Below are 25,887 nucleotides of genomic sequence, written 5' to 3' on the forward strand. Positions count from 1 at the left end.
AACTATATTTACCAATTCAGGTATTCAGGTTTCAACATCTCTTGTTTTATTTTTTCAGGGATTTTGTGGTGTTTTGTTTCTCTCCCCCCACCTGGTCCTGCCCTGCTCTCTCATCTCTCATTTTAACTTAAATGCTGTACATGTGAATGACTCACTCTTGCCAGATTACACACTCAGAGAGGCAAGCCCACACAGAGAAATTAAAGAGGCAATTCAAACAAACTGTAAAAAAAACTTGCTAAAAAAGAAGCTAGATTGATACTGCCATCAAATTAACTTAAGTGTTCTGCTGATGACTAAGCTATTAAAAAATACACTTGAAACTCACTGTAGTTTGTATGTGCATATGTATTTCTTAGGCTACTAATGAAGAGTGACGATTTCACTGCTTAAGTGAAATTCTTGCTGCACCCTTGCAGGATGAAATAAGAATCCAGGTTTATCACTATGTAAATGTGATTCTCATGAACTAACATACAATCAGCATTTTGCACAGCTGTTTGTACTTATACTGTGACTGGATAACTACCCTTAAATACAATTCTTATAAAAAGGCAACAGAGAAGTAGTGATAAGTTTATAAAAAATGCTGCTCCAAGATTTTAGGTGTGCAGAGCTGTAAGTTTACTTCAGAATAAAACACAGACATAGGGGAGAATCAAAACTTTTAGAGTTGTACTTGACCATATATTTGGACAAAGCAGAATTACACTGCATATAACAAACAGTAAAATTTCTTAAAAGTTGTTACAAATATTTTACTTTCTACCTGTACGATCATTAACATAGTTTACTATATCATGATTTTTTTCTAAAGGCTTAAAACGAAAACAATCTCTCTAAACTACTTTCCAACAGTAAAATTTAAGTAAAATGCTTACATTCATTTGACAACAAAAAAACATATTAAAAATGTTGTGTGGGTGGTGCAAGAGCTGCTCTTTCAGCTACAACTTTCTTCCGGGTTATTCCTGTGGAAAGAAAGAAAATATTCTTGTTGTAAACTGTTAATAATCAACTCCAAAACCTTTAAAGTGATCCCTACATGCAGCCAATTACTTGGCATAGTGCAAGATGAAGTACCTAATCTGCAATTCACTGAACAATTTACCTTTTCCTCTTTGCGTCTGTCCTTTTCTTCATTGTTCTCAATTGTTTCTTCCTCATCTTCCACAATGCCGTCCCCTTGATATTTGTCATGTGTCCACTTGGGACTGCTACCTGACTTTTTGAAGTTAAAACGCCCTCTGCCACGCTGGAAAGTACCACGGCCTCTTCCTCTTTTGGCCCAATAATCCACACCATCATCTCTGTCATCATGCTACAATAACACCAGAAAAAGAGTAAGGTTAGACACCTCTTCAATGTACCCCATAATGTTAGTATGCTATAGCAAATGTATAAAACAAAGTAAATGTTAAAAAGTTCTCTTCAGATTGCAATTGTTCTTAAAAGGCATAATGCTGTAACTAAAACCACAACACAACGGCTTGAAGAGCCCTTATTCACTGTGGGTCTACTTAAATGTTAGTAACAAATCACTTGTCCGTAACTTACACTCAGGATTAAGAATTACTAGTTTTGAGGGGAAAAAATTACTAGTTTTGAGGGGAAAAAATTTAAAAGAAGCTATAGAAAAGTGCTAGGTTTCTTTAGCACAAAGGGAGTTCTTTATACTTCATAAGAAGAGGCAACTGAAGGCAGTTTTCAGAAAATCTGGCTCACCAACACAATGTAGGGCAAATTAAGTTCAAACTATTTAAGTCTAACATTACCAAACAATATTCGAGGCTGTCTGGTTTTGTTTGCTGACTTGCTACCAAATACAGCATTATATAATTAGGTATGTTCTCACAATCATTTTACACACTGCATGAAACCTACAAACCATTATTCAATATTAAAAAAAAAGTTTCTATTTACAATGGTGAGGTACACTTGCGTCAACACATGGTTTTTCTGAACTTGTGATTTGGAAAGAAGTCTGAACTATTAAACACGTATCATACCCATACAATGCAGCTTAATTATACAGAAGTAGTTGAAGGGCAGCGGATTTAATTTAAAATGTTTTTAGAAATTCAGGTTTAATAGCTAAAATTGATTGTTCTAATATCATGAATAGATTATCACATCTCTGTTTACAGATCAGAAAAGTTTAGATATGTCTAGGAAGACAGAACTCCTTAATGAAATATCTGAATTGTGACTGCATTATTTCTTAGTTACCTGTTAACATATTTGTGACAAGCTATAATGCTACAGGAGAAGGTCTTCTCTTCCTTACTTATCATCTTTTAATGATGAAACAATACCCTTCAAAGTTTGCATTGTTACAGAAATAACTGGAGCAGACACCACACATCCAGTGTACTGCACTACTTAGAGTGGTTACATCAAGGGTCCTCCTTTCATAATCCAGATGGGAGAAAGGCATCAAAATTGTGGTGATTTTCTTGTGACTATCACAGTACTCAGAGCAAAGAACTGCTCATAACTGAGTCTGTCTTATGAAAATCCACAAATACTGTCAGCTTTTCCTGATCTTTCACTTCTGTAGACTTCCAGACCAATCTAAGACAAATCTCAAATGTCATACAGATGTAAATCCAGGAAAACACAGCACAAGCCTTTCTGGTTTAAAGTTGGGTTTTAAAAATTTTCTCTGAACCTGCCTTCTTCCCCAGCCCCTGATGAAATTTTTGGAGATAAATTCCATGTCAGGCCTCAGTTACTGCCAGCCTGCTGCAGAAAGATGAAAGATAAGCAGAACCAACGACTACAGCCACCCTGATACTCTCACAGTTACTCTTGTCCCTGTCCATACATGCATGCTACTTCTACACTTGTAGAAAGTTTGAAAAAAAAAAAAAGCATGCATAAGACATCAATTTCTCCACACCCACCAAGAAGTATTTCTTGCTTTTTGGGGTATATTCAGGATCCCATTCCTCTTCCTTCGGTCTCTTCTGAAAAGTAGTATTTGAGTTGCTGGGACCAGTATTTGTTCCAGCAAAGACTCCTCTGGCTCTTCCTCTGCCCCTAATTCGAAACTGATTAACCAAGATGTCATTTAAATCATTTACATAACACCACAAAGTAGAGTCAAGTTCTCTATAACTGAAAATACTTTCTGTGCTTAATTACAGTATCTGCAAGTGGAAAAACCATTTTCAAATTCACATATTACCTTAAGTAATATATTCAAGCATTCCTTTTGAAATAATGATTCTATTAAACTTAATTGAAACACATTTGAGTTCCTGTCATAAGTTCACCCACAACCACTGAAAAGAAATTTGACTGCTAGTAAACCAGTGTGTTGGAACAAAAGGTCACAAGAAGCTTCTGAAGCTGTTCAGACAAAAAACCAGGAGGAAAGCTAGACTGAAACAGGGACAAAACTGTCAGGGGAAAAAGAAAGGTATTTATGGAGTCAATTGAATAATTTATGAAAAGGTGATTCTGGAATACATACTAACTGCAGTTTTCACAGAAGTATATCCACTGTGTGTTACTCAAGCATTCTTAACTGAAATTCAAGAACGTACCTCAGGCCAAATTACATTTCAAATGAGTAAATTCTTTACTCAGGAAAAAGTCAAAAGCATGTACTCTGCAGAGCAGCAATGCTTAAAGTGAAAAGGAGTGTTTTAAATATTTGTTATAATGAATTACTAAGGTGTCCTGGGTTGGCTACATCATGCTTGTATTCCCAGTCCTCTCATTCTGTTTATGCTGAATAATAAGTTTTGCACTTTAAGAGTGTTCCAGAGAGCGAAGAGGGGAGAGAAGAAGCAGCAGTTTGTTTTCAGACACTGCACTCACTCCTCCACATTCCTGCTCCTGGACTGTGTTGGCTGCGGATGGACAGACAGCGGGACAGAGCTCTCCTTTGCTTTTAGTTAGCTTTAGCTAGCTGAGGCAAAGAAGTTCCCTGGACTGTTGGATTTTTTCCCTTTTCTTTGGACCCGTTCAAACCTGCTCTGGACTGAACACCAGGGGAGCACCGGCACCTCACACCTGTGGCCCACCAGGCCGGGCCTGGGCCGCGGCATTTCCAGCGCTGGAGGGACTGGTCAGAGACTGAGTGAGGTGAGCTGCAACCTGGGGAGGGGACTTTCTGAGTTTGTCATCTCTTTTGGAGCAGCAAGGGGTTTTATTGTTTAATATTGGTTAGGTTTTATTGTTTAATAGACAGTTTTTTCCACTTTTCTCCAAGGAGGCTTTTTTTCCCTGAACCAGTTGGGGGAGGGGCCAATTGAATCTGCTTTCTAGAGGAACCCCTTGGGGGGGTTCAGTTCCAAATCTGCCCTGCACCAGGACAGCTAGAAAGTCTCACACCAAAAACCATCCTTAACTCAGAATTCCCTAAGTAGTAAGGTATACTGTTATCTCAGCATATAAATACTTCGCCTGTAGAAAACATTAAATGAGTTTATATCCTTCATTGAAGGGGAGAAGAAAGGTTAGTTGGGGAAGATAAGACTGCTCAAAACTAAGAGCACAATTTCCAAAAGTAGCCTACTTAACATAGAACTGCATCTTCAGAGTAATAGTAAAAAACATGACTGGAAGCTAATTTATTTGTTAAAAATAAGCATGTTTCATAAACAGAGATCAAAAATATATATCATTAATGAACTCAAAAGGTAAGTGTTAGGCATACTTAGTTCCACAAAGCTCTGAAACTTCTAATGCAGAATTTATGCTGGACAGATTTAAAATTACTCTGAAATCCAACCAACTGTAAAACAATCTGTAGAAGGCTCATAAGACCTATCCAATACTCTGAGACTCTGGGAGAAAAAAAAATCAAAAAATTGTTTGGAGAGTCATTTGGCAAGCGATAGACTAACTGTACAAGGGAGGAAGTAAGGTATGCTTTCTTGATTTCCAACAGCTTTACATAATTAGGGCACAACAAACAGTAACCTGGGGGAAGGGGCAGGGGGCAGACAGAATTATGACAGGATTAAAAAAAGAGAAGAAAACAGGCATCAGCATTTCCTGGTATTCAGTCCTGTGATCAGATTCCCCTTAAGAAAAACATCTACAGTTCTCCTAACCATTTTATCAATGCTTCCCTGTACCAAATCACCCTTCGGGTAAAGAACTACAGGACATAAAATCTACTATGGTGTTAACTTTATCAGCTTATTTATTAGAAAGACTACCACCAAAAAGACAAGTGTATATTTTCCTATATAGAACTCACTTTAAACAGAGCTGCTACACATAATTCTTTCATATATGGATACTAATGACATTGCTGTTGAAAAATTCTAATTATCCTTATTTCTGTGTCCATAATATTTGAAAACTATTCATGATGCTTATATATGGGAAGCCTAGAACCCAAGAGGATTGTGTACTAGCCAAAGTTAGAGAAAAACCATTGCTGACTTAACATTAGCTTGCTGGATAGGGAAGATGCTATATTCTCCAAGGCCTCCTGTTAGGAGAAAGATTTAAAACCAAAGCATTTGATTTACTCCAAAAGCAAAGAAGTAGTAACTGGAATGCAGCCACTATTAGCCTGTATTTACAAACACATTCCTACGCTACCTGGTCTGTGGTTTTTGATACCATCCAAGATTTATCCTTAAAGAGGAGATGTGAGTCAGCAGTTGGCCTATTTAGATTCACCTGCTCATACACTTTGTTCCAAAAGCCTGTGTGTGACCATGTATGTTGTTAAGGAACATTAATTAACCTGTTATCACTGCATAGATCAAACTGGTAGTCACTAGCAATTAAATGAGTAGAAATCTATTAACTTTCCAATTCCCATCTACCTCAATTGCCTATGAAGTAGTACCTATCTCACAATACCTACAATCTGGTTTGATAAAGCAGGAAGGCTTCAATGAATTACAAGTTTTCTCCCACTAAATCTCCTTGACAGGAGATGGAGTTTTAAGCTCCCTTTTGTTTAACTTCTGTTTTGCTTGTGCCATTATTTTATACAGCTAGAAATTGTGCTGATAGTCATATTTGATGCCTACACCATCCAGGGATTTATATACTTACACCACATAGTTCCATAGCATAACTATATAAAAATAAGAAGAAAGGAGGAAATGATGCACTTTCAGTGTTAGAAATTTAGAACTTTGCATTTTCCTCTAGGTAGCTATAGTTTTTTAGATGGAGGATTCAAGCCTCAAGTATTGGTACATGCCACATGCATTTCAGACACCCTTATGTGTAGTTCAAAACTTATTTTTTGCATGATTAAACATTTATACTAAACACTGCACTTTAGCATTATTTAGTCTTAATTACAGGCTACATTAAGAAATTATTGTTGAAGTATGAAATTACTCCTACTTATTATGTAGAACAGTTTTTCCCATCCTACACAGAACTTGAACATTTTTGTGTGTTTAGCTGTGGTCTGGAGGTCTGTTTTGCCATGTTGTTCAGGAGTGGGTGACTGGTGTCTGTTTGTGGGTTGTTTTGGGTTTTGGTTTTTTTTTTGTTTGGGCTGTATGGTGTTTTTAAGTGCTCCCTATCTTTTTCAAGGCCTTCTTTATTGATTCCTAGTTTTTCCAAATGCATCTACGTTTCCCAATTATACATCAATAATTACATTACCATGGAGTCTGAAAGTTTAAGATTTTTCTGAAGACTAGAGTGGTCAATATGCCACTTTCCAAATCACAATGCTTAAATACATTCCAGAGGTAGATCAATGAACTTTCATGCTCAGTGGCTAGTCCAAGCCAAAAAACCACAAAAATAACAAGTATACCATCTCCTCAATAAAGCTGTTTCAAGGTTGACACTTATTTTTAATTATGTGCCATTCTCTATATAAAAAGTTGCAGGTATTACACACAAAGGAGTGCAAAACCAAACCAACATGAGAGGGAAAAACAGAAGGTTCAGGGAGCTAAGGGCTATCAGGACCCAAGACTTAAAATTTACAGAACAGTAAATTTCCAGGTCCTGTTAGGAAGCAGCATTATAAAAGAAGAGCAAGGAATAATCCTGTTTCCCCAGACCCTTATGCTAGGATCTGTAATGTCATGCTAATGCATATTTACAGATCATTCAAGTGCTACTGGTGAGTGCTGGGGAAAAACAAAAGACTCAATATTTCAGGTTTGGTATATCGTATAAAGACTTCAAGTCTAGCCTAACATGAATCACTCCAACACTCCCTCATTTACTTTGTTCTGCTATTGCCATTGGTGAAGTGTTTGGGGGAAGAAGAGGAGAAAAACTTACAAAGGTGCCTCTTGGCCTGTTGACTCCTGCAAAACCAGAGTATTCTTTCTGTTCGTGGTGGGTTTTGAACTCTTCATCTCTTTCCTTCTTGCAATCCTTTTCTTCTCGAGAACTGGATGAGGAAGAAGATGGGGAGGAAGATGGGGAGGACCGAGCACGGTCTTGGTCTCTTTTTTGTTTACTGAAAAATAAAAAAATATACTATGTGCTATTTTAAACGTACTAGATAGCCTGTAACATGCTATACTAAACCGGGTCTCTATTTTATGAAAAACTAACCCCCTTCTGGTTATAAAGTCACACGTTACATATCTGAGATATTAAGGCGAAGGATTTTTCCACTTTCCAGCCTCCTCTGACACATTTAAGTGCACTAAATGCATATTATTGCTGGTGAGTTGGAAAGCAGCAGTCTGCAAACTGTAAGACACAACTTTTCTAGATTCTGATGCCATGAAGAGATGCTGTTACTTTTAAGATCTGCCTTTCTTCTGAGGCAGAAAAACAGAAATTAAAGGGAAAAACCCCTTAAGGTAAAGCTTTACAGTAACTTGACACAGTTCAGTTTGCACACTGTTGAGAGGTATGGTATGGGCTTCCCTACATAAATGGCTGTAGGGAAATTAGCCAGTGGAAAAAAAATGTGGATACCAAAGCCAAAATAAATGGGAAACAGGAAGTGTAAGTAAAAATTCACTTTATATATATATACAATACAAAGCAGGGAAAAATTCCTACAGCAAAACTTTTAGTAACCCCATAGTGATATTAACTTGACCCAATTTACAAGATTTTAACATTCTATTCAAAGAAAGGTCATACCTGAAGTAACTCTTACCACTTCTACACAGTATCCACTGAGATATGCTAACATTTTAACATTTTTTTCTTAAAACAGCCCACTGGCTTTAGACAAATTTAGAAATTCCCCTTCTCACCCATGTTAAAACCTAAGTATCAGTAAAATTCTCATACTCTGGGTGTTATGAGTTGAAAAAGTGCGGAATCAAGCATAACGAACCAAAGTTCTTACACAAACTGTTTATAGAAATGTACTGCATTGAAGTCCAACCTCCTGATGTAGCCTGGATAATAGGACAGATTAATTTGTCATTTTTTTTTTCAGTGTTAGCTTGCTATTCCAAAGTTTTTGTCCTCATCCACCATAAGCCGTGTAAAAGACAGATAATACATATTTGCTGTAAAACAAATAATTTTAATTGTTTAAAATTAAATGATCCATTATACATTGAAAATTGAAAGCAATTAAGCTTACAATTACAAAAGGCTAATTAGAAGCTAAAATCCTCTATAGGGACATCAAATATTTACCTGTCATCTTTGTAAGATTTGTAATCCTTGTAATCTTTTGGAGTTTTCTCTTGCTTTCTTGACCCACTGGATTCCCTGGAACCCTTTGAGTCTCCTCGCTCCTTACTTCGTTCTTTTCTACGTCGGTCAATGTCATGCCGAAGATCAGCAGAATCACATCTCAATTTTTTATCTCCCTGTAAACAAATGTATATTTTGCAACAAATACTGAAATACAACATCAAGAGAATCTCAGTGAAAAGGCAAGCTGTGCATCAATTAAAATATAAAAAGAGAGAATTTACCTATTTTTCAACAAACTTCAGCACACAAATTGACTTTGCCCTTTACATGAAATGGCTACATGTAAAAAAAGAACAGCTAAGAATTTCAGTTTCAAACAAGCATTCCCATCAAGCCAATTGGTGTCTAGTTTTTTATGATACAGACAATAATACATGATTTGAAGAGATAATTAAGTATTTATTTCTTCTGGTGAATTGTTTTTGAACAGAGCACAACCACCTTTGTAGTTTAACCACACTACTCACTGACCATCCTGGTATTTCCCTCTGCCCCAAACCTATTCTTTGTCCTTGGTAAAAAAACATGCAAGAAGAAAGGAAGCATAGCAAAAGACTTGACCTTATGCACCATTTTATTAATACAGCAAAATCACACTACATAAACCAGCTTCTTGATAACATGTTTTACTCAAAAGAAAAAAAAAATCTAAATGCAAGTACTCTAGGTACAATACAATTTTGTATTTTTATCCGGAAAACCAGAGATGAAGTTGAGATTTAAAAGGAAACTAAGTTTAGAAGCACAGATAGGACATTTACTTAGAACCTACTTTTTGACTTTCTTCTTTAAAGACTCTCTCTTCACCTGTTAAACGGGTATGCTTCCTCAGGGTACTTGGAGAGATGTCAATCCTCCTAAGTGTAAAATAAAAGCAGTGTCTTGCCATACATGTACATGACTGATAACAGCCTCAAACATTTCAACAGAAAACTGACAAACTGGGCATTTTTGCAGTAGAATAAACTTTCTGAAATATTAAACCTCACCATCAGAATACAGAAGCAGACTAAAAATGAAAAACTGTAATTCTGTTCTGTGTGAAGTATGCTAAAAAACACAAATACAGAAAACAGGCAGACTGATGTTTCATATTTTAAGTATAGCTTGGAAGACAAAAAAAATGTTTAATGATTTATTTCAAAAGGACCAGTATATGTAGCCAGTTGAAAGCCCACCCACTCCAAGAAACCATTAGCACTATCATAGTTTGCTGTAAAGTCAAAAGTTCTAAACAAGAAAAATTGTGAAGTTAGATACTGTATCCTCACATGCAACACAAATATAGTACACTGCATCATAAAACTAGAGCACATGATCAGACACTACATCTGCATGCCTACCTTCTTACCTTTTAGATTCTCAGATTTTTCAAAAAACTGCTGTAAATTAACACACACAAAAACTAAAGTAGTATGAGATGGAACATTTCACACTGAAGAAGAAAGATGCATGTACAGGGCTTCTTTTCATCTTCAAGACATATGCCCCTCAATATTTGAGCACTGCATGTGAGAAAAGTAAATATATCCCAAATGAGATACAGAGGTAGAGAAGACATCTGTCACAAAACCACAGATGAAGCCAGACCTGACTCAGATGAGTTCTCTTTTACAGAAGGTTTTTTTTTTTGTACTTTGTAATTATACAAATTATCTCATCCAGATTAGAAAAAGTATTTTGGGTTCTCAAAATAAATATTAGAAGACATTATTTGAAACACAAAGCATCTGCATATGCAGTTAACATATACCTATGTATTTCTGGGCTCTTTTGTCGGGTGCAGTGCTCCTCAGTTGCTTTTTGATACGCAGTGAACCTCTCATTTAGGGTCATTCCAGCCGACTTGAAGTATTGCTCTGTTGGTTACAATAGAAAAAACACTGTTTCATTAGTTTCATTCAACCGCCACGTATTTCATTCCTGACAGAAAGGCAAGTAGCAGGCAAAACCCACAGTACTTTCAATAAATTTATCAGGACAAGCAAATGTGGCGTTTTCCCTATTTTTACACACACTGTAACCCGAAGAAAATAACAGCGCACAGCATCACTGCAAGTCTACTACGTAGTCATGATTGTATCACATCTAACTCAAGCAGCATTTATTGACTGGACTTGCTCATTTTCAGTGACATTTTCCTCTAATGACAAAGAGCAATTTCTTAAACTGTTATTTTATATTTTGCCCACAAGAGAAAGTGAAATTACTTTTGAGTCCTAAATATTTGCAGCAAGTACACTTTACCATTCATCTCATCTCTAACTTAAAATAAGAATTAGTTGCAAACATTTAAGAAATGTGCGCTTCAATAACTACACGAATGACCTAACAACTCTTTTCTTAAAGGAATACAATTTCTTGATTGGGTGATGATAAACGATACAATTAACACACCTATGCATAAATAAATTCATTTAAGCATCTGGCATCTTGGCAAACTTGACAACTTCTCTGACAAATTTTCTCCTTCCTTCAGAGACAGTTAAATTAGCCACAGCAAAACTCAGTTTTTAAACCAGCTCAACAAATGTGTTTAAATGTAATATAGAAATACATAAAAGTCATGAGCTATGAAATGTTACATATGAAGCAAGCTATCTGCTTAACAGGTCAACATACATCTGTATCAACTTACCGCCCGGCATCCAGCATTTGTCTCATAACCAACCATTAAAACTTGAAACGGCCACTACAAGGGTAGTGCCTCAATCATAATTCCATCAAACACAGGAATTTGAGCTAGTAATTCTGTTTTTATGCCATTTTTGCCAGGAAGACAGAAGGTTCAACTTTGCCTGTTTGGCATCTGTATCTTTCAACAGCTATTTTACTTTTGTAACATGGATTTTGCCATTTCAAAACACATTCCAGGACCTAGTTACAATGAAAAAGAAAACATCACTGGGCATTTTCAGCTCTACATTAATAAAGAGCTGTTCAGACTGGTCGCATCACACCAATAATGAACATAACTTCAGTTTGTCAAAAAAGTTACAAAAATTCTGATCACAGACCACAGTAAATCTGAAACTTAAAGAGATGTTCTGCTTCCAAAACAACCATAACAGTACACATTCTAATAACTTGACCAGACAGGCTGTTAAATTTATAAGATATTCAACATAGAAAAATTTACAGAAAAAGTCTATTCTGTGATCAACATGTGAGAGTTCTGCAAGTATTATTTTTACCTACAGTTACATATGTATCATATAAGCAAAAATTTACAGAAGCTCTCACTGGATTGAGTCTTTCTTTACACATCAATAAATAGATATGTTCACAACAAATAATTATACACTAAACAGGTATCCCAATATTTTTTAACTAATACATTATCTTAGTCCATTATCATTGACTACTACTTTGTAAGCAATTCAATATGAAGGAAATAACTTGGCTTTAGTAGTCTGAATTATGTCAACAAAATGGAGATTTTTAACTGAATTCAGCACATATTTCTAGCACACAAATCTCAGCAATTTTAGAAGGTAATGCATCTTAAAAACAATGCTTACAGATAGGTTCATTGAAACTGGTACCTAATTAAGCATTTCCTCTTTTCCCTTTACTGTGGTGATATGGCAAAATTACTTTCATCAGTTTTGTACTATCTCAGTTACATTTAACACAACAGCAAGACAAAAGTCCAGTGAAATAAAGCAAATGCTATAGAAAAAAAAAAAAAAAAAACATTTAAAGAATACTCTAGACATCCCCAGGGAATTTTAGGAATTATCTATTTTCCCATAAAAATACTTCAGAGGATATGACCTAAATGAAGCATATCTACTTTGATGTGGTATGTTATGGTCCAGGTTTGGATTTCAGTGGTTTAGGGGGAGGACTTCTGTTGTATTGGTTTGTTGAAGGTTCTTCTTGGTGTTTATACAAAATAGCCACTACTGTAATATCAGAAAATAATTTGTGTATCACTCATTTAATGGAGGTTTATTTAGCCACTGCCAAGTTTGTGTAAGTGAAATTCCTGAAAATATTGTCATATAGGAATAAAACACATTATAACCATGAACTTTACTACCATTTAGAACAGATTTTTTCTTAAATCTTCCTGAGGGGAAAAAAAATCCCTTCTAATAAGAATCTGGAAATGACCTCTAGAATGCTTCAAAAGGAATGCCATTATTATTTACAGTCCAAAGACATCTGTCAACCCACACCACAACATTTAATATAAAATTGTACGGTAAACTCATTCAAATAAAATTAGAAAAACTAACCAGAGTATGTGTAAACTGCAGTGCAGAAATTCAAACATTCTATGCTACCTAGGATCAAACATTTATCTGGAAACATAGAATACCTGCTATTATACTCTACACTGCCTGTGGTTCTTTTGTCCTAGTTTCCGTGGCTATTATTTTTCTAATTATTCTCATGCATACCTCAACAGGAAGAAAGTCTGGGTAAATCACAACATTAGAAGAGACCTGAAATCTTCCTGTACTAGGAACAGCAAATGGACTTAAATGAACTTGTCAGCCACATATCTGGCACAATAAACTAAACACATACCTTTGACATGGTGAACCAAGGACACAATGTGCTGAATAAATGACTCTGATGTGCTTTTGCTGGCCTGTGGCAACTTAATGTGGTCAAAGATGGATCGGAACTCTTGCTCCTTCTTGACGGAATGGACAAGTGTGCTAGCAAGCAGCCTGTCTTTAGTCAAGGAAGCAGGTCTAAAATGCATCAACAACAAAGAGACACACAAAAGAAACCACTAGTTTAAATAAATACGAACAACACTGCAGGCAGGTGGAGAACCACACTGTAAAGTGGAATCATTTACCTATTGGAATCATCAAGAGGTACTGGTGCCATTTTGAGTTTAACTTCAGGACGATGGGAGTCACTGGCTATCATTTTGATCCTAAGTGGGCTCTCCTCTCTGAAGGTGGATTTTTCTCTCGCATCCAGATTCTTGTGTAGAGGAGGACTGTAATCAAAGAGTTCTTTGAGCTTTTCAGACTTTACCTGCTCAGGTGACTGAGTTTCTTTCTTCATCATTAGTCTCTCAGAACTCTTGTCTTCTTCCTTGTGCTTATCTTTTGTTGCACTAGGCCTTTCCACTACATAGCCAGTCTCTTTAAGCTTATAACTTTTCTCATCTCTAAATCCATCGCTCTCTCTATTGCCCTTGATTGATATTTTAGATTTGTATTTGGTTCCTTCCTCCTCAGCATTCCGGTGAGATGCAGTAGGAAAATTTTTACCCTGATCTGCCAGGACAGATTTTCTGAACTGTCTGTAATCCTCTGTCTCCTCTGTGTCCTCCCCTTCAGAGTCATTAAACTTTTCCTTCCCAGTCTCTTTATCAACGAAAAAATCTAAAGTTTCCTGTTCCTCCCATTCCCTTTCTCCCTCTGTCCTCCCTTTTTCTGATCCTCTCTCCTTCTGGGCCTCCTTCTCCCTGGTATTACCCCTATCAAGCAGGTATACTCTAGACTCTTCATCTGTGTACCTGTGGATAGCAAAGAAGAAACTGGTAACTCTGGATTGCATTCATTCCAGTTCACTTGCATTCCCCTTTTGTGTCAATTCCACACCAAGAAGAAGATGAAAATACATTCCTCCGAGCAATTAACTTTAGCATGCAATGCTTGGCACATCATTAACACTGCATCCACTGTCATATATGCACTACTGGAGGCATCTGAAGAATATAATGCCTTTCTGCAGAATGCCTAGAAATTTACTTGCTTGTTTTCTTAATCAGTACCCAGTTTCACATTCTCTCTCATTACACTAGTAATTTTTTCCATCAAATTCACATGGCTTGAAAACTCAAGACCGCAATTCACTTTGCACTTCTTTTGCTGAAAGAGTTGAAGTAGTAGCATAAAAAAAGTGAATTATTTTCAAGATCCTGCACATTACTAAGATAATTCCACAATCTGGCACAGGCTTAGTACATTCACTATATTGTGTTCAAGCAGGGAACCATTAGAAGGCAGCTCTCCTAAACACAGAAACACACCAAGTAATTACTTCAGCCACTGCCTTTATCTGTATGCTATGTTCACACAGGTTATAATACCTTCACCAACTCCAACACATCTGATGCAAGAGAAGTTGTATTTTTGATCTCCTAAGCAGTAACTTTTTTACATAATAAAGCACTGACTAGAAAAATTAATTTAAAAGCTTACAATCAAGCCTATATAGCATAGGTACAACTTCTAACTCTTTTTGCAAGAAATCCACTGAAACACCAGTCACATTCAAAAGGAACAGTCTAATGCCAGTAAGACTAACAACTTTCAAAAATTACTATTATGTCAAACCTTTTAAGAACAAATTGAAGAATTTTACATTCATTGGAATATACACACTGAATTCTCTTGACATCAACAGCATTATATTCCTAGAATACCAACACCTACCCTCTTCGATAAGTAATGCAATTCAAGACATCACAGTTTTCATATTGCACGACACAATTAGACAATTGATGCTGTTTATGTCAACATAAAAAAATTATTGCACAACATAGACATTTCTAGACTTCCAGAATACTTGCAATTCAAACTACATGAAGCGTTAAAATTCTGAAATACCTGAACAGAGTTCACTATCAAGCCAGCAAGTCTGATGAACTATTCCAATTAAGATTTTTCTTAACAGTAAAAAGTTGAGTACAAGATAAACCATAGAGGAAAAGCACAAACCAATTCCTCCTTAAGGATACGTGTCCCTATCTCTATTACCCAAATTTCAAGGCCTTGAAGCATCCTAGCAGGAGAAGGCATATATATCTTTCAAGCTCAATTCCAACTAGATAGCCTTCCATAATGCATTTTCCAAGGTTACGGTGATGATCTTGATGAAACTCTTAACAATATTTTTAAGAGGCAACAGTAGCCTTGTAACTTGGTTCTTACCTTTTCATAAACTTTCCACCTTTTGCAGTTTCCTGTTCACCACCCTCAGGATAAAATGACCGCACTCGAGCCTCCTCACGGGGGGCACACTGTGATGGGATTGTCTTTGCAGGGCTTCTCCTCGAAGGGATATGATGCAATGGGCTATTCTGAGAAGGACTATAGCGGCTAGAACCATTTCCAAGAGAACCAGAGCCAGATCTCTCAGGACTATGCTGAATGGAATGGGAATGCTGAGGTGTGTCCTTTGCTGAGTGGGCTGTGCTAAGCAGAGGGGCATCAGAGCAAGATGAACTCTGACTAGGTGGGGTGGCAATAGAAGGACTATGGGGTGACCTTGGACTGTTATCATACGCTGAAAGGCCAGGCCAAATGTCGCCAGAAGCTGCTGATGATTTGTTAAAATCGTCAAGAGACTCCGATGGGTCGTGTTCAAATGTATCTTTCTGTTCATCTTGTGATTTATTTTTCATGGGACTGTCTTGCAAAGGAGCCCCTTCAGTTTTCTTGGCCTGCTTTTCCAGAGATGCACGTCTTTTGGAAGAGACGGGTGATTTGCTGTATGGGGATGAAGAACGAGATGAAGAGGACCTCGGGGACCGGGAAGATCTGTAAGATCGACGAGACCTGCTCCGGGACCTCTGGGAAGACACCGACCTTCGTTTTGGACTTCTGGAACGGGAGCGGCCGCGCCGAGGGCTTCTGGAGTGTCTTCGGTTCCACACAGGCCTGTAGCCTCCTCGATGGTATCTACCGCCTCCTCCTTGGTAATACCCTCTGCCTCTTCCTCTGTAGCCATAGGGACGCCTCATTCCTCTATTATTCCTGTAATCTCTGCGATAATCTCTAGAATAAACACGATCTCTGCTCCGAGATCGGGAATACGTCCTTGACCGAGACCTGGAGCTAAAATAAAAAACAACATTAACATTTTACAACTGGAAAATCTGAGGGGAAAAAAAAGTGCCTTGATGCAAAATTCTAGATTTCTCAAAATGCACTCAGAAGGCAAAGGATGCAGACTCCCTGGTCTTTAAGTAACTGCTGCAATCTCTCTTTATTTATTTTTTCTGAAATAAATGAATTATAATAAACATGTCTATACCGCTAAAGACTGTGAAACCTGGTATCACGTGGTTAAGACACTACCAGCCTCACTGGCCTACCCAGACATTTTATTAGAGATCATCACCACCCTGGAACACAGCATTCAGTAGCTCAGCCACCACCGTTCACAGCCTGGAACAGGGAGTGACATGGCCCCCCCAGTGTAATATCCCAGCCTGTGCATGGCAGCAGCTGAGACAGTAAAAACTCAACTGACCCACTCCTTATGGGAGATGGTAACGTCCACTAGTAAGTAAGATGAGGAAAACACTGGAGGCAATTGAGAAGACAACATACAGCAAAACTTATCTACTGAAGTCTTCAGTTACTTCAGATATAAAAAGTTTAGTAAGAAGTAACAAATTACTGGGAAAGAGGCTAGATGAAGAAAACATCATGTAAAGCAGAAGGGAAGAATCAAATGGGCCAGGAATCATGAAGAACCACTACCATTCTGAAGTTATCTTGAGATACAGGAAGAGGGGGAGAAAAAAATTAAACAAAAAATTAAACTCAAAGCATAGTTTACCTACTGCCTAAAATGAAATAGGATTCCAGGCTCATTTCTGCAATAGCATCATGCAAGTGAAAAACATTTTATGGCTAGAAACTAATAATACCAAATCACCTATTCAGGCAGTAAGACTTACCTATATCTCTTTTTTCTTGAATGTGATCTGGACCTTGACCTAGAGCTGGACTGAGATCTGGACTTCGATCTTGACGAATGTGATCTAGAATTAGATCGACCCATTTTTGCTAGTAGATCTACTCCTTCCCAAAAGGAAAAGCAATGAGAGGAGGGAAAAAAATAGAAGCAACCATTTAGCATCCATGTAAATTATATAAATGAACAAAATTTGCATTTACTAAAATGACACTATTACAAAGTAGTATAGCATTGGCTAAACAGAAGAGCTTTGGAGACAGTGTAAGTACATTTATTAGTAAATTAAAAACTTAACCACATTTTAAAGGATTTAACGTTGCTGCAGTGCACACAGTTTCTCTGAAAACATGAAGTGTAACAGTGAAAGGTTTTTTCCAGATTTAACTGCACACAGATCCTGTAGGAGAAAGGAAGCAGCAGAAAATGAAACATTTCTGCAAATTAAGGAAAGACTAATGTAATTCCGGATATCTTAATATATTGTAACAAAATTCTAGCTATTGTGTTGTTTATGGTTGTCTTGCATTTCCAATGCACTGTTCCTTCTCCAGGAGGAGTTCACAGTCCTCAACAATGCACCATTCACATGAGCAAAGAAAAAGCCCTGAAGTATTTGGTCTAGCAGTTGTTAATTTGACCCACAGGCATTATTTCTCTTAACCACACGTACTAAAGCTCATCCCTCTGATGTGAACTTCCACTGCTCAAGATGCCCATCCTGCATCTTTTTAGATTAACTTAGCTTTTTAACCTACATGTAAAATGCATGGCCAACTTAAAGATTTTAACAACTAGTTAAACAATATGGCTTGCACAAAGATTCAACACACTTCAGCACAAATTAAGCTACAACTTATTTATGAATCAATGACAAATAAAAGAAAGTAATTAATAATAAACTATCATTTCTTCTTATGTACAGTCATAATAGATATTTAGAATTAGTGCTAACCATAAAAAAATACACACCTTTTCCTTTTCTTTTCGGATCAGTGGCTAAAAATCCCCAATTTAATTAATAAAACCTTTGACCCATTACCATTTTCTTTTGAAATTGCCCAGCTTTAAAAAAAAAAACAAAAAACAAGTGTCACATTAGACAACCTGAATAAAAGCTATGAACAAGTAACTAGACATTTTCAGGCCTTTGAATGCTCAATTATAATAGTTTAATAATAAAATTAAAACAGAAATGGAAAAAATCAAACATTTACCACCTGTATTGCAAACAGGCTTTAAAGCCTAAATTACCGTTAAAAAATACTAGCTCAACACAACAAGGACTTTCTCTTATATCACCTTTCTCATTACCTGGGTGGTATTTCAATTATGTAAACAAAAAAAACAACAACAGAGTTTAATTCAAATTTACCAAAATTACAGAGACTTTAGACATATCTAAGAGAACCAAAAAGAGAAAAGCAGATGACCTTTCCTCCTATCAACTGGTTCCTCCTGCCCCACATGACTTTCCCCATGAGAGTTTGCATGGCCTAAGAGATGTAACCTCATCTGAAACCAGCCCAGCAAAAACTGAATTTAAACCAAACTTCCATGTAACTCAGAAAAAACTATTTACCTTGGCGAAGAAGAGTGTGTTGAATGCTCTTTTTTTACTGGCTCCTTCCACTAAAGAGCAAATTTGCAGAACCTACACTCTGAAGATATTTTCTAATTCATTGAGTTCAATTAAGTTTACAGAAAATACCTTGCAATCACTTAGGACGAATACACACAGGTAACATAAATTTGGACCTTTTAAACTATTTAAGAAATGCCAATTTTCCAAGAGTGACAGAAAACAAAACCTGGTGGGGTTTTTTCTGTTACAAGTAATTATCAAACCGAACATCAGATGCACAATGTTTATAATATAACTCAATCTCAGCTTTACATTATTTGCATTCTATGTACGACAAGTACAGTTGATCTTTACAAGACAGCTTTATATACTGTAGCTTCTTACTGCAAGCATAAAATACAGGAAAGCAAAATAAGATCTAATTTTCAATTGCTGAGTTCAATCATAACATTTAAAAAGGACTTAAGTTAAACTTACCTCAAACTGTTAGTTGATATCAATGAAGAAATTATTTCAAAACTCCGTATTTGCGCTTTCAGCAATACTGAGTCCTACAGAACAAAAAGTGCGACTGTCAAAGACACAAGCATTTGCTAAAAGGAAGCACCTTTTTGCTTAAATGGGTTCAAACAATAACCTCATGAAAAGACAACACATAACAAATAGCAAATTTACTCTTGGACTCAGTGATGCTGCACACTGAGACCGGAGCAGCTCAAGAGCCAGCCACTGCCAAAAGTGGCAAATCCCTTTCCATCCATGATCACTCCCTCCTCAGCCTAGGTAACAGGGCTGTGCAACACATTATCCTCACCTTCAGAGCGGCCCTGACAGCCTTCAGGTCCTCCAGTGACCAGCTCTTGACACCTAGAAACCACTTTCGTTTAACTAGGTTATCCAAGTGGCTTAATGAAGGGCCAAACTGAGCTGGATTATGGAGCAAATAACAGCATGCAGCCAGAAAGAGGGAGGCAAAAAGGACAGTGGCAAACTTTTAGACCAGTTTGAACTCTAGCACACAGCTCTGCACTTCACTAGAGCTATCATACTGGAAAAAAAATGGGGATGAGAACTCAGGCCAACGGTGCAAGCTTTGTGTTTAGGTTTCTCTTGCAATATTTACAGAAGCATTACTCTAGTATAATTTCTTGTTTAAAATGCATACATATATAATTTCACCTACAGAGCAAACGTCTTCAAGAACCAGCTCTTTTACAGTTATGCAGAACGGGAGCATAAGAACTATAAGAACAAAGCCAGTCCCTAATGTTTGAATTCTTCACTGGCCCCAGTTTTTAATTCCCTCCAAGCCTTAAGACTATGGACATTTGTAGTCCAACTCAACATTAAGCAACTTTTCAATTCCACTCAAGCAACAAAACAGGGATTTTATCCCAGTTTGCTATAGACAGTCTGGATCTTCAGAAATTCTGCAGCTCAGCAATTCAATTCATTAAATCCAAAGGCATAATAATACATTGACTGCTCCTAAAGGACACTTCCACACTCGTTCATAGGTGTTTTCTTCATCTAAAAGAAGAAATGTAGCATTTGTGCTCATAAACACTGCTTTCAAAAGTCCACTTACCATTCACTAGTAGTGACCAAGATATTTCCAATTTCTACAAAACATATGCTTTATTAAGATTAAGTTTTTACTTCTCATCATCAGCAAGCATGAGTCTCCGAAGGAGCACAGTAGTGTATCGGACCATGTCAGATTTTGTCTAGACAAAAGGCGAGATGGTATTAGCCAGTAAAGGGTAACGAAGGCATTCAGAAGTCTAGTACAGAAAAAGCAACAAAACTTCAAGTTCAGGCTGAGATTTTAAATGAATACTTATATAATCTAGATTTCTGACTTAAACTGGTGCTAGCTGAAATCCCAAATCCTGATTTAGACAAGTGTTTAGATCCTGGGGATATGGAACAAGATAGCGGCTTCACTTTTAAAACCTCTAAGTAAAAGACAGGATCTTAAATTACCATAACTTAAACTCCAGTAGTGAGCTTTTCAGTCTTAGAAATCTTTTCCAGCAACTGGCAAAGGTGAAAAGCAGCCACACTTCTGTTTTTAAACAACACATTAGCTATACCACATCCAACCCTGGCAGCTAAAACGTATCTGCCACCCTTTTCCCATTCAAGTTTTTTAAGAAGAGTATGGATATAACATTAAAAAACAAAACAAAAAACTTTTATTAAAAAACCTTAACTACTGAATAAAAAACAAATAACTATTTGCAGCTTTTGTTTCAATTTAGCTGTAATAGGTAAAACCTTTACACATAAGACCCACTTATCCAAACAACACTGATACTTAAGAACAGAAGTGAAAAGACTACATACATAGCTGAGGTTTTTCCGGTCCATGTAAATATTCTCAAAATATGCAAGAATCTAAAATTTTATTAACCTTTATTAAAGCCCATTTGGAAAAGAACGGAGGTAGTACCAGGAGTATGTAGGAACACAGCTGTCTGTGATAGTTAGCTCTACATGCTGCACACCTCCACAGAAGCAGCACCCACCCTCAGAGCACCACAGCTACAACATCCTGGCTCACGGCGGCAAAGGAAATCACCCGCAGCCTCTTCCTGCCCATGGCCAGGCTGCAGCGGCTCCACCACACCAAGGAAGGGCACAGTAAAGGGCAATGACAAAGAGGTCCTAAGCATTATTTGCTGCTCTCAGAAGAGACCCACACTCTGCCAAACGGGTGCATCAACAATGTGAAAAGGTGCCTTCACTATCACCCAGCATTTTTTAGAGAGGACCACATCTGCTAGGAACAGGGCCTGTGCCTGAAATACCAGGGCTCCACACTGGAGCCTTTTCCCTCTTTTTCCTCACTTTCCACCCTAAACAATTGAAAGGAGATGCCTGGCCCTCAACCATTTCACTGCCATGTTAAAAAAAAAAAAAAAATCTGGATTTTACAAAGGAAGCTGCTGCAGCTCCACAGAATAATGTGGCTCTGCTAGTTTAAAGAAACTGTCCCATCTCTGCTATCCTGTATTTCCTCACATTCTTGATGATCTTTCCTATGCCAGTCTAAGTATTTCTGCACCCACATACTGGATCACTTTCAATACAACTTTTTTTTTTTTAATATGGTTCATTACACAGCCCACAAACACTTGGGCCAACACAGGGAAATTGAAACAGCAGCTGGGCAGAACTGCTTCTTTTGGCAGCACCACAAACTTAAAGCTTCCCTGAACCCAGCCTGGCATAGCCTCAAGAACCAACAAACTTGGTGGTATTTAAGATTTTTAACAATACTTGCAAACAGCTTTAAAAATAAAATCCAAAGCATCAGCAAACCCCACCTACAAACAAAAAACCTCACCATAATAAACACACACATATAAAGTCAAAATAAGGAAAACCAAACACACCCAAACAACCAAGACTTAACACAGAAACCACGTTTTCTGAAAATTGGCTAGTCCATCATCTGTCAGTTACTGAATCACATCCAGATAAGTTTCTTAATGAAAAAAACAACAGGATGTCTTCGTCTTTGGGCGTCTTCAATCAGTCTTGGCCAGCAAGTGCGACCATCAAGCAAAAAGAAGATATACAACACAACTGGGCTTATCCCATCACAAGCAACACAATAAGAAGGAAGTAAGTGACACTGTCAGCATTTGCTATGTTTAATAAAAAATAAGAAGTACAAGGAAAATGGTAACCAATTCCTTTTATATAATATTTTTAGGAGTCTTCACTACACCAGTGGTGTTGGAGTTTTGTCAGAGTGCGCAGACTGTGATACAGCACATCTCTCAGGCCGTTTAACAAGTTGTACATCACATGTCAGTTTAAGACATTTTAGGACAGTTCTACCCACTTACACTAGCAAAACACTGCTCCCTCTTAGATCCATTGTTTTAGCTACCCCTCCTTTAGAGCTATCTCGTAGTCTGCATTTCTCTTGCTTAAACATTATTTGAGAGCTGTCAGGTAGATTTAAATAAAAATCTTGTCGAAGTAATTCACAAGCTATTGCCAAAATGAGTTTTCATTCAGTGATTCAGGCTTCAAAAGACGGGATGATTATACAACCATGACAACACAAAAGGGGATAGACAGTCTTCATAAAATTCCACAGAATTTGTAGTAGTTTCTCATAATGCACCCGTAGAAATAAATAAAGTCAGTCTTAATGAGACAACACTGTAAGTCATCTATTCAGTGCTTGCACATCTGCTGTGCTTTCTTATCCACTCTCTTATCCACCCCCCCTTTTTTTTTAATGTCCACAACTCTAGCAGGGCCCATCATACATAAGAATAGAATGCATTTTATAGTCACTTAAACCCGTCCTACTCAGATCATCGGTGACTTGGATGCCTTCAAAACCTAAAATTCCATGGCAAATGTGCCCAAACTACTATATACAAACAAGAGGTGGGAAGCACTACTTCACTATTCCATTTAATATGCTGGAAATACAATGGAAACAGTAAAACATACTAAGGCCTTCTTCTCCCCCAACTCGTTAATTTCTATACAGAAAATAACACAAAATATTTCTAAATTAAGTCAAAAATCAGCATCCTAGTAACAGCAAAATCACCTCTGCAAAACCGTCATATGATTGTTAGCTTTTATGTAATACTAATGGCAAACAAAACCATGTTTCTCCTCTAACTAAAAAAACAAAGAAACCGAAGTGACTGAGAAATGGGTGCATACACAAAAAGGAATTAGCATGCTGTTGGACACACACTGTTTTGGACAGCCTTTGTTATTTCTGTGTGTGTGTTTTACACACTGTGTTTTCACACGCCCTTACACCACGCTCTCCCCAGTCTCTGCTATGAACTACACGAACTGCTGCTGCAGAAAAGCCAATCTTCCTGCCCTCATTTGTTCCAAGACTGACACCCTCAGAGGTGCTTGGTAGGCTGCAGCAGTGCTCCATAAGAAAACTACTCTGGACAAAAGCTGCCTTTTCAGGCACATCACCTCCCAGACCCCATTTACCACAAAGCTGCACGAGGCCAGTGCCAGCACAATGAACAAGCAAGCAACGCGCTTTTCAGAATACCTTTGGGAGAAACTCTCACACTGACAAACAGAGCACTTTCTTCAGTAGCTTTCTTCACTTACCTCTGCTACCTGTAAACAAACTGCAGATGTTCTCTGGCATTCCGCAAACCCCCACAGCACTGCTTCTTCTTGACACCCAGCCTGAATATAATCCATCCAAATATCTGCACCCTAGCTCCAAACTAGGAGCTGATTTTTTCCTAGATTCCTACGACCACTTCAAGTTTTCTGCATTCTCAATGCGAACAGGCTCTTCTTCACGGTACGTGCTCCTACCTCCTACCCCAGGATTCTGGCAGCCTCAGCCCCCACCTGAGAAGTTGCTCCACACAGGCTTTGCACGCTAAAGCCTTGCTCAGGAAAGAGGCATTCCAGCTCTAAGCACTGATATATGTAACACATCGAACCTCGTCCGGCCATTCAGCACAGCCTGTCACTCAACATCAAAAGCAGCAAGTGGGAGGATGCAATTCTTACTTTCCCTGACACAAGACAGATGCATGCCTGGAGCACACCTCAGCGCCAAAGCCATTACCCCGTCCTCATTCTTCCCTACTTTTGTCCAAAACGACATGATTATCAGAGAGGAGGACGAGGAGGAGGGAGGAGAAAAGCAGCTAGACAGCATTTTCCTGCAACTCCACGCTGTTTAACTAATCCCTCCCACACCAAGAACAACTATTCTAAGTGATATTTTTATACATTTGCATTGCTTAAGCAGTGACTACTCGCAGAGTCAGGAGCACCTTTGTTTTGCATGCCCTCACGTCTTTCTGTAGTAAGATTTAACTGTTCCTCTGAGGACAAAACTTTGATCTCCGAGATAAACAAGTGATGGGTTGTACTGACTTCGTAAAGGATCAACATGACACACAAAACAAGAACCTGATTTTCATAGAATTAAAGGCGAAAAGTAGGAGGTTTACAAAGCAAAAGGAAAATAACGGGAATGATCCTGCAATGGTTGCATAGTACAGTACAATCAAGACGGGCAACACAATAGTCCCTTTCAGCGAGGGGCATAAAACCCGCTGCGGTCCCTCACGGGGCTTTGCGGGCATCTGCAATCAGGGCAGGAAAGGCGCAGGGAGGCGTGGGGCACCTCAGGCACAAGCGCCTGAACCACAGCCATGCCCGAAGGGAAGTTCCTCCACCGACCGTCAAGGCTGATTCAATACCGGGAACCATCCTTTCTCTCCGGCACCGTTTCCCTCGTCCGTGTCACACCCACACTGATAACGGGGAAATTTAACATTCCCGTAACCAGCGCTGTACAACCACATCCCCTCGGGCCTTCCTGCCTCCCCGGGGAGGCCCAAAGCCAAAGGCCGCGCACCTGGGGCGCAAGCCCAACGGGGCCGGCCGGCCGCCCATTCCCCACATACCCCGACACCCCCATCCCGCCAGGCCTCCAGGAGCTCCCAGGCAGCTCCGCTGCCGCCTCCCGCCGCCCCTTCCCCTTCTACCTTCGCTTCCTGGGGCGCGGGGAGGAACGGCACCGGCTCGGTCCGGCTGCCGCGGGAAGCGGGGGCCCGCGTCAGGGCGGTGACGGCGACCGCTCGTTCCCGTCCCGTTCCGTCGGCTGGCGCGGGATAATCGGGATAATCGGGATAATGGCTGCGGAGCGCCGAGGTCACGCGGCGCGGGAAGGCGGGACGGCGCGGCGCGCGAGCACCGCGCGCTGGGGGCGGGGCAGGGCCGGGCTGCTCCCCCTCAGGCTCCCCCCGCCATCTTCCCCCCAACCAGGGGCCACCGCCCCGCCAAGCCTCCATGCAGCCCCTCTACCTCCGCCCTTCTCTCACCTGGCGGGCGGAACTCCCGGCGGCCCCCCTCCCTTACGGCAACTGGGCGGCCATTTTCCGTCTCGTCGGAGGAAAAGACGTGAAGCCCGCGGGGAAAAGCAAAAACCACCGGGAGGGGCGCGG

At 38.8% G+C, this 25,887-nt stretch overlaps 1 protein-coding gene across 14 annotated transcripts; it reads right to left on the minus strand.

Moving 5' to 3' along the window:
• Positions 1 to 600: 600 nt before the first annotated feature.
• Positions 601 to 25,887, minus strand: BCLAF1 (BCL2 associated transcription factor 1). Of its 14 annotated transcripts, none has more exons than XM_058021806.1 (15): positions 25,429 to 25,607; positions 20,490 to 20,628; positions 19,379 to 19,452; positions 17,300 to 17,423; positions 16,200 to 16,448; positions 15,543 to 16,100; positions 13,451 to 14,122; positions 13,171 to 13,340; positions 10,385 to 10,490; positions 9,404 to 9,488; positions 8,569 to 8,744; positions 7,237 to 7,417; positions 2,907 to 3,053; positions 1,112 to 1,321; positions 601 to 971 (listed from the first exon to the last, which is right to left on the minus strand). In XM_058021806.1, exons 4-15 carry the CDS (start codon positions 17,401 to 17,403, stop codon positions 966 to 968), a joined length of 2,664 nt encoding a protein of 887 aa, XP_057877789.1. In that variant the 5' UTR covers positions 17,404 to 17,423; positions 19,379 to 19,452; positions 20,490 to 20,628; positions 25,429 to 25,607; the 3' UTR covers positions 601 to 965. The 14 variants fall into 14 exon arrangements, 13 of the variants coding, with proteins under 13 accessions (XP_057877789.1, XP_057877785.1, XP_057877784.1 ...); XM_058021802.1 differs by adding an exon at positions 18,289 to 18,381 and having other exon boundaries at positions 15,543 to 16,448; positions 17,300 to 17,417; XM_058021801.1 differs by adding an exon at positions 18,289 to 18,381 and having other exon boundaries at positions 15,543 to 16,448.

The sequence above is a fragment of the Melospiza georgiana genome, chromosome 3, assembly GCF_028018845.1.
Source record: "Melospiza georgiana isolate bMelGeo1 chromosome 3, bMelGeo1.pri, whole genome shotgun sequence".
Classification (NCBI taxonomy): Eukaryota; Metazoa; Chordata; class Aves; order Passeriformes; family Passerellidae; genus Melospiza; species Melospiza georgiana.

What these genes read in the sequence shown, in the direction of transcription:
- BCLAF1 (XM_058021804.1), bottom strand. Translation starts at nt 17,403, where the DNA reads ATGGGTCGATCTAATTCTAGATCACATTCGTCAAGATCGAAGTCCAGA. An exon ending in GGTGGAAAGTTTATGAAAAG is followed by an intron (nt 14,123 to 15,542) that starts GTAAGAACCAAG and finishes TGCTATCCACAG; the next exon opens with GTACACAGATGAAGAGTCTA. An exon ending in TTAAAGAAGAAAGTCAAAAA is followed by an intron (nt 8,745 to 9,403) that starts GTAGGTTCTAAG and finishes ATTTGTTTACAG; the next exon opens with GGAGATAAAAAATTGAGATG.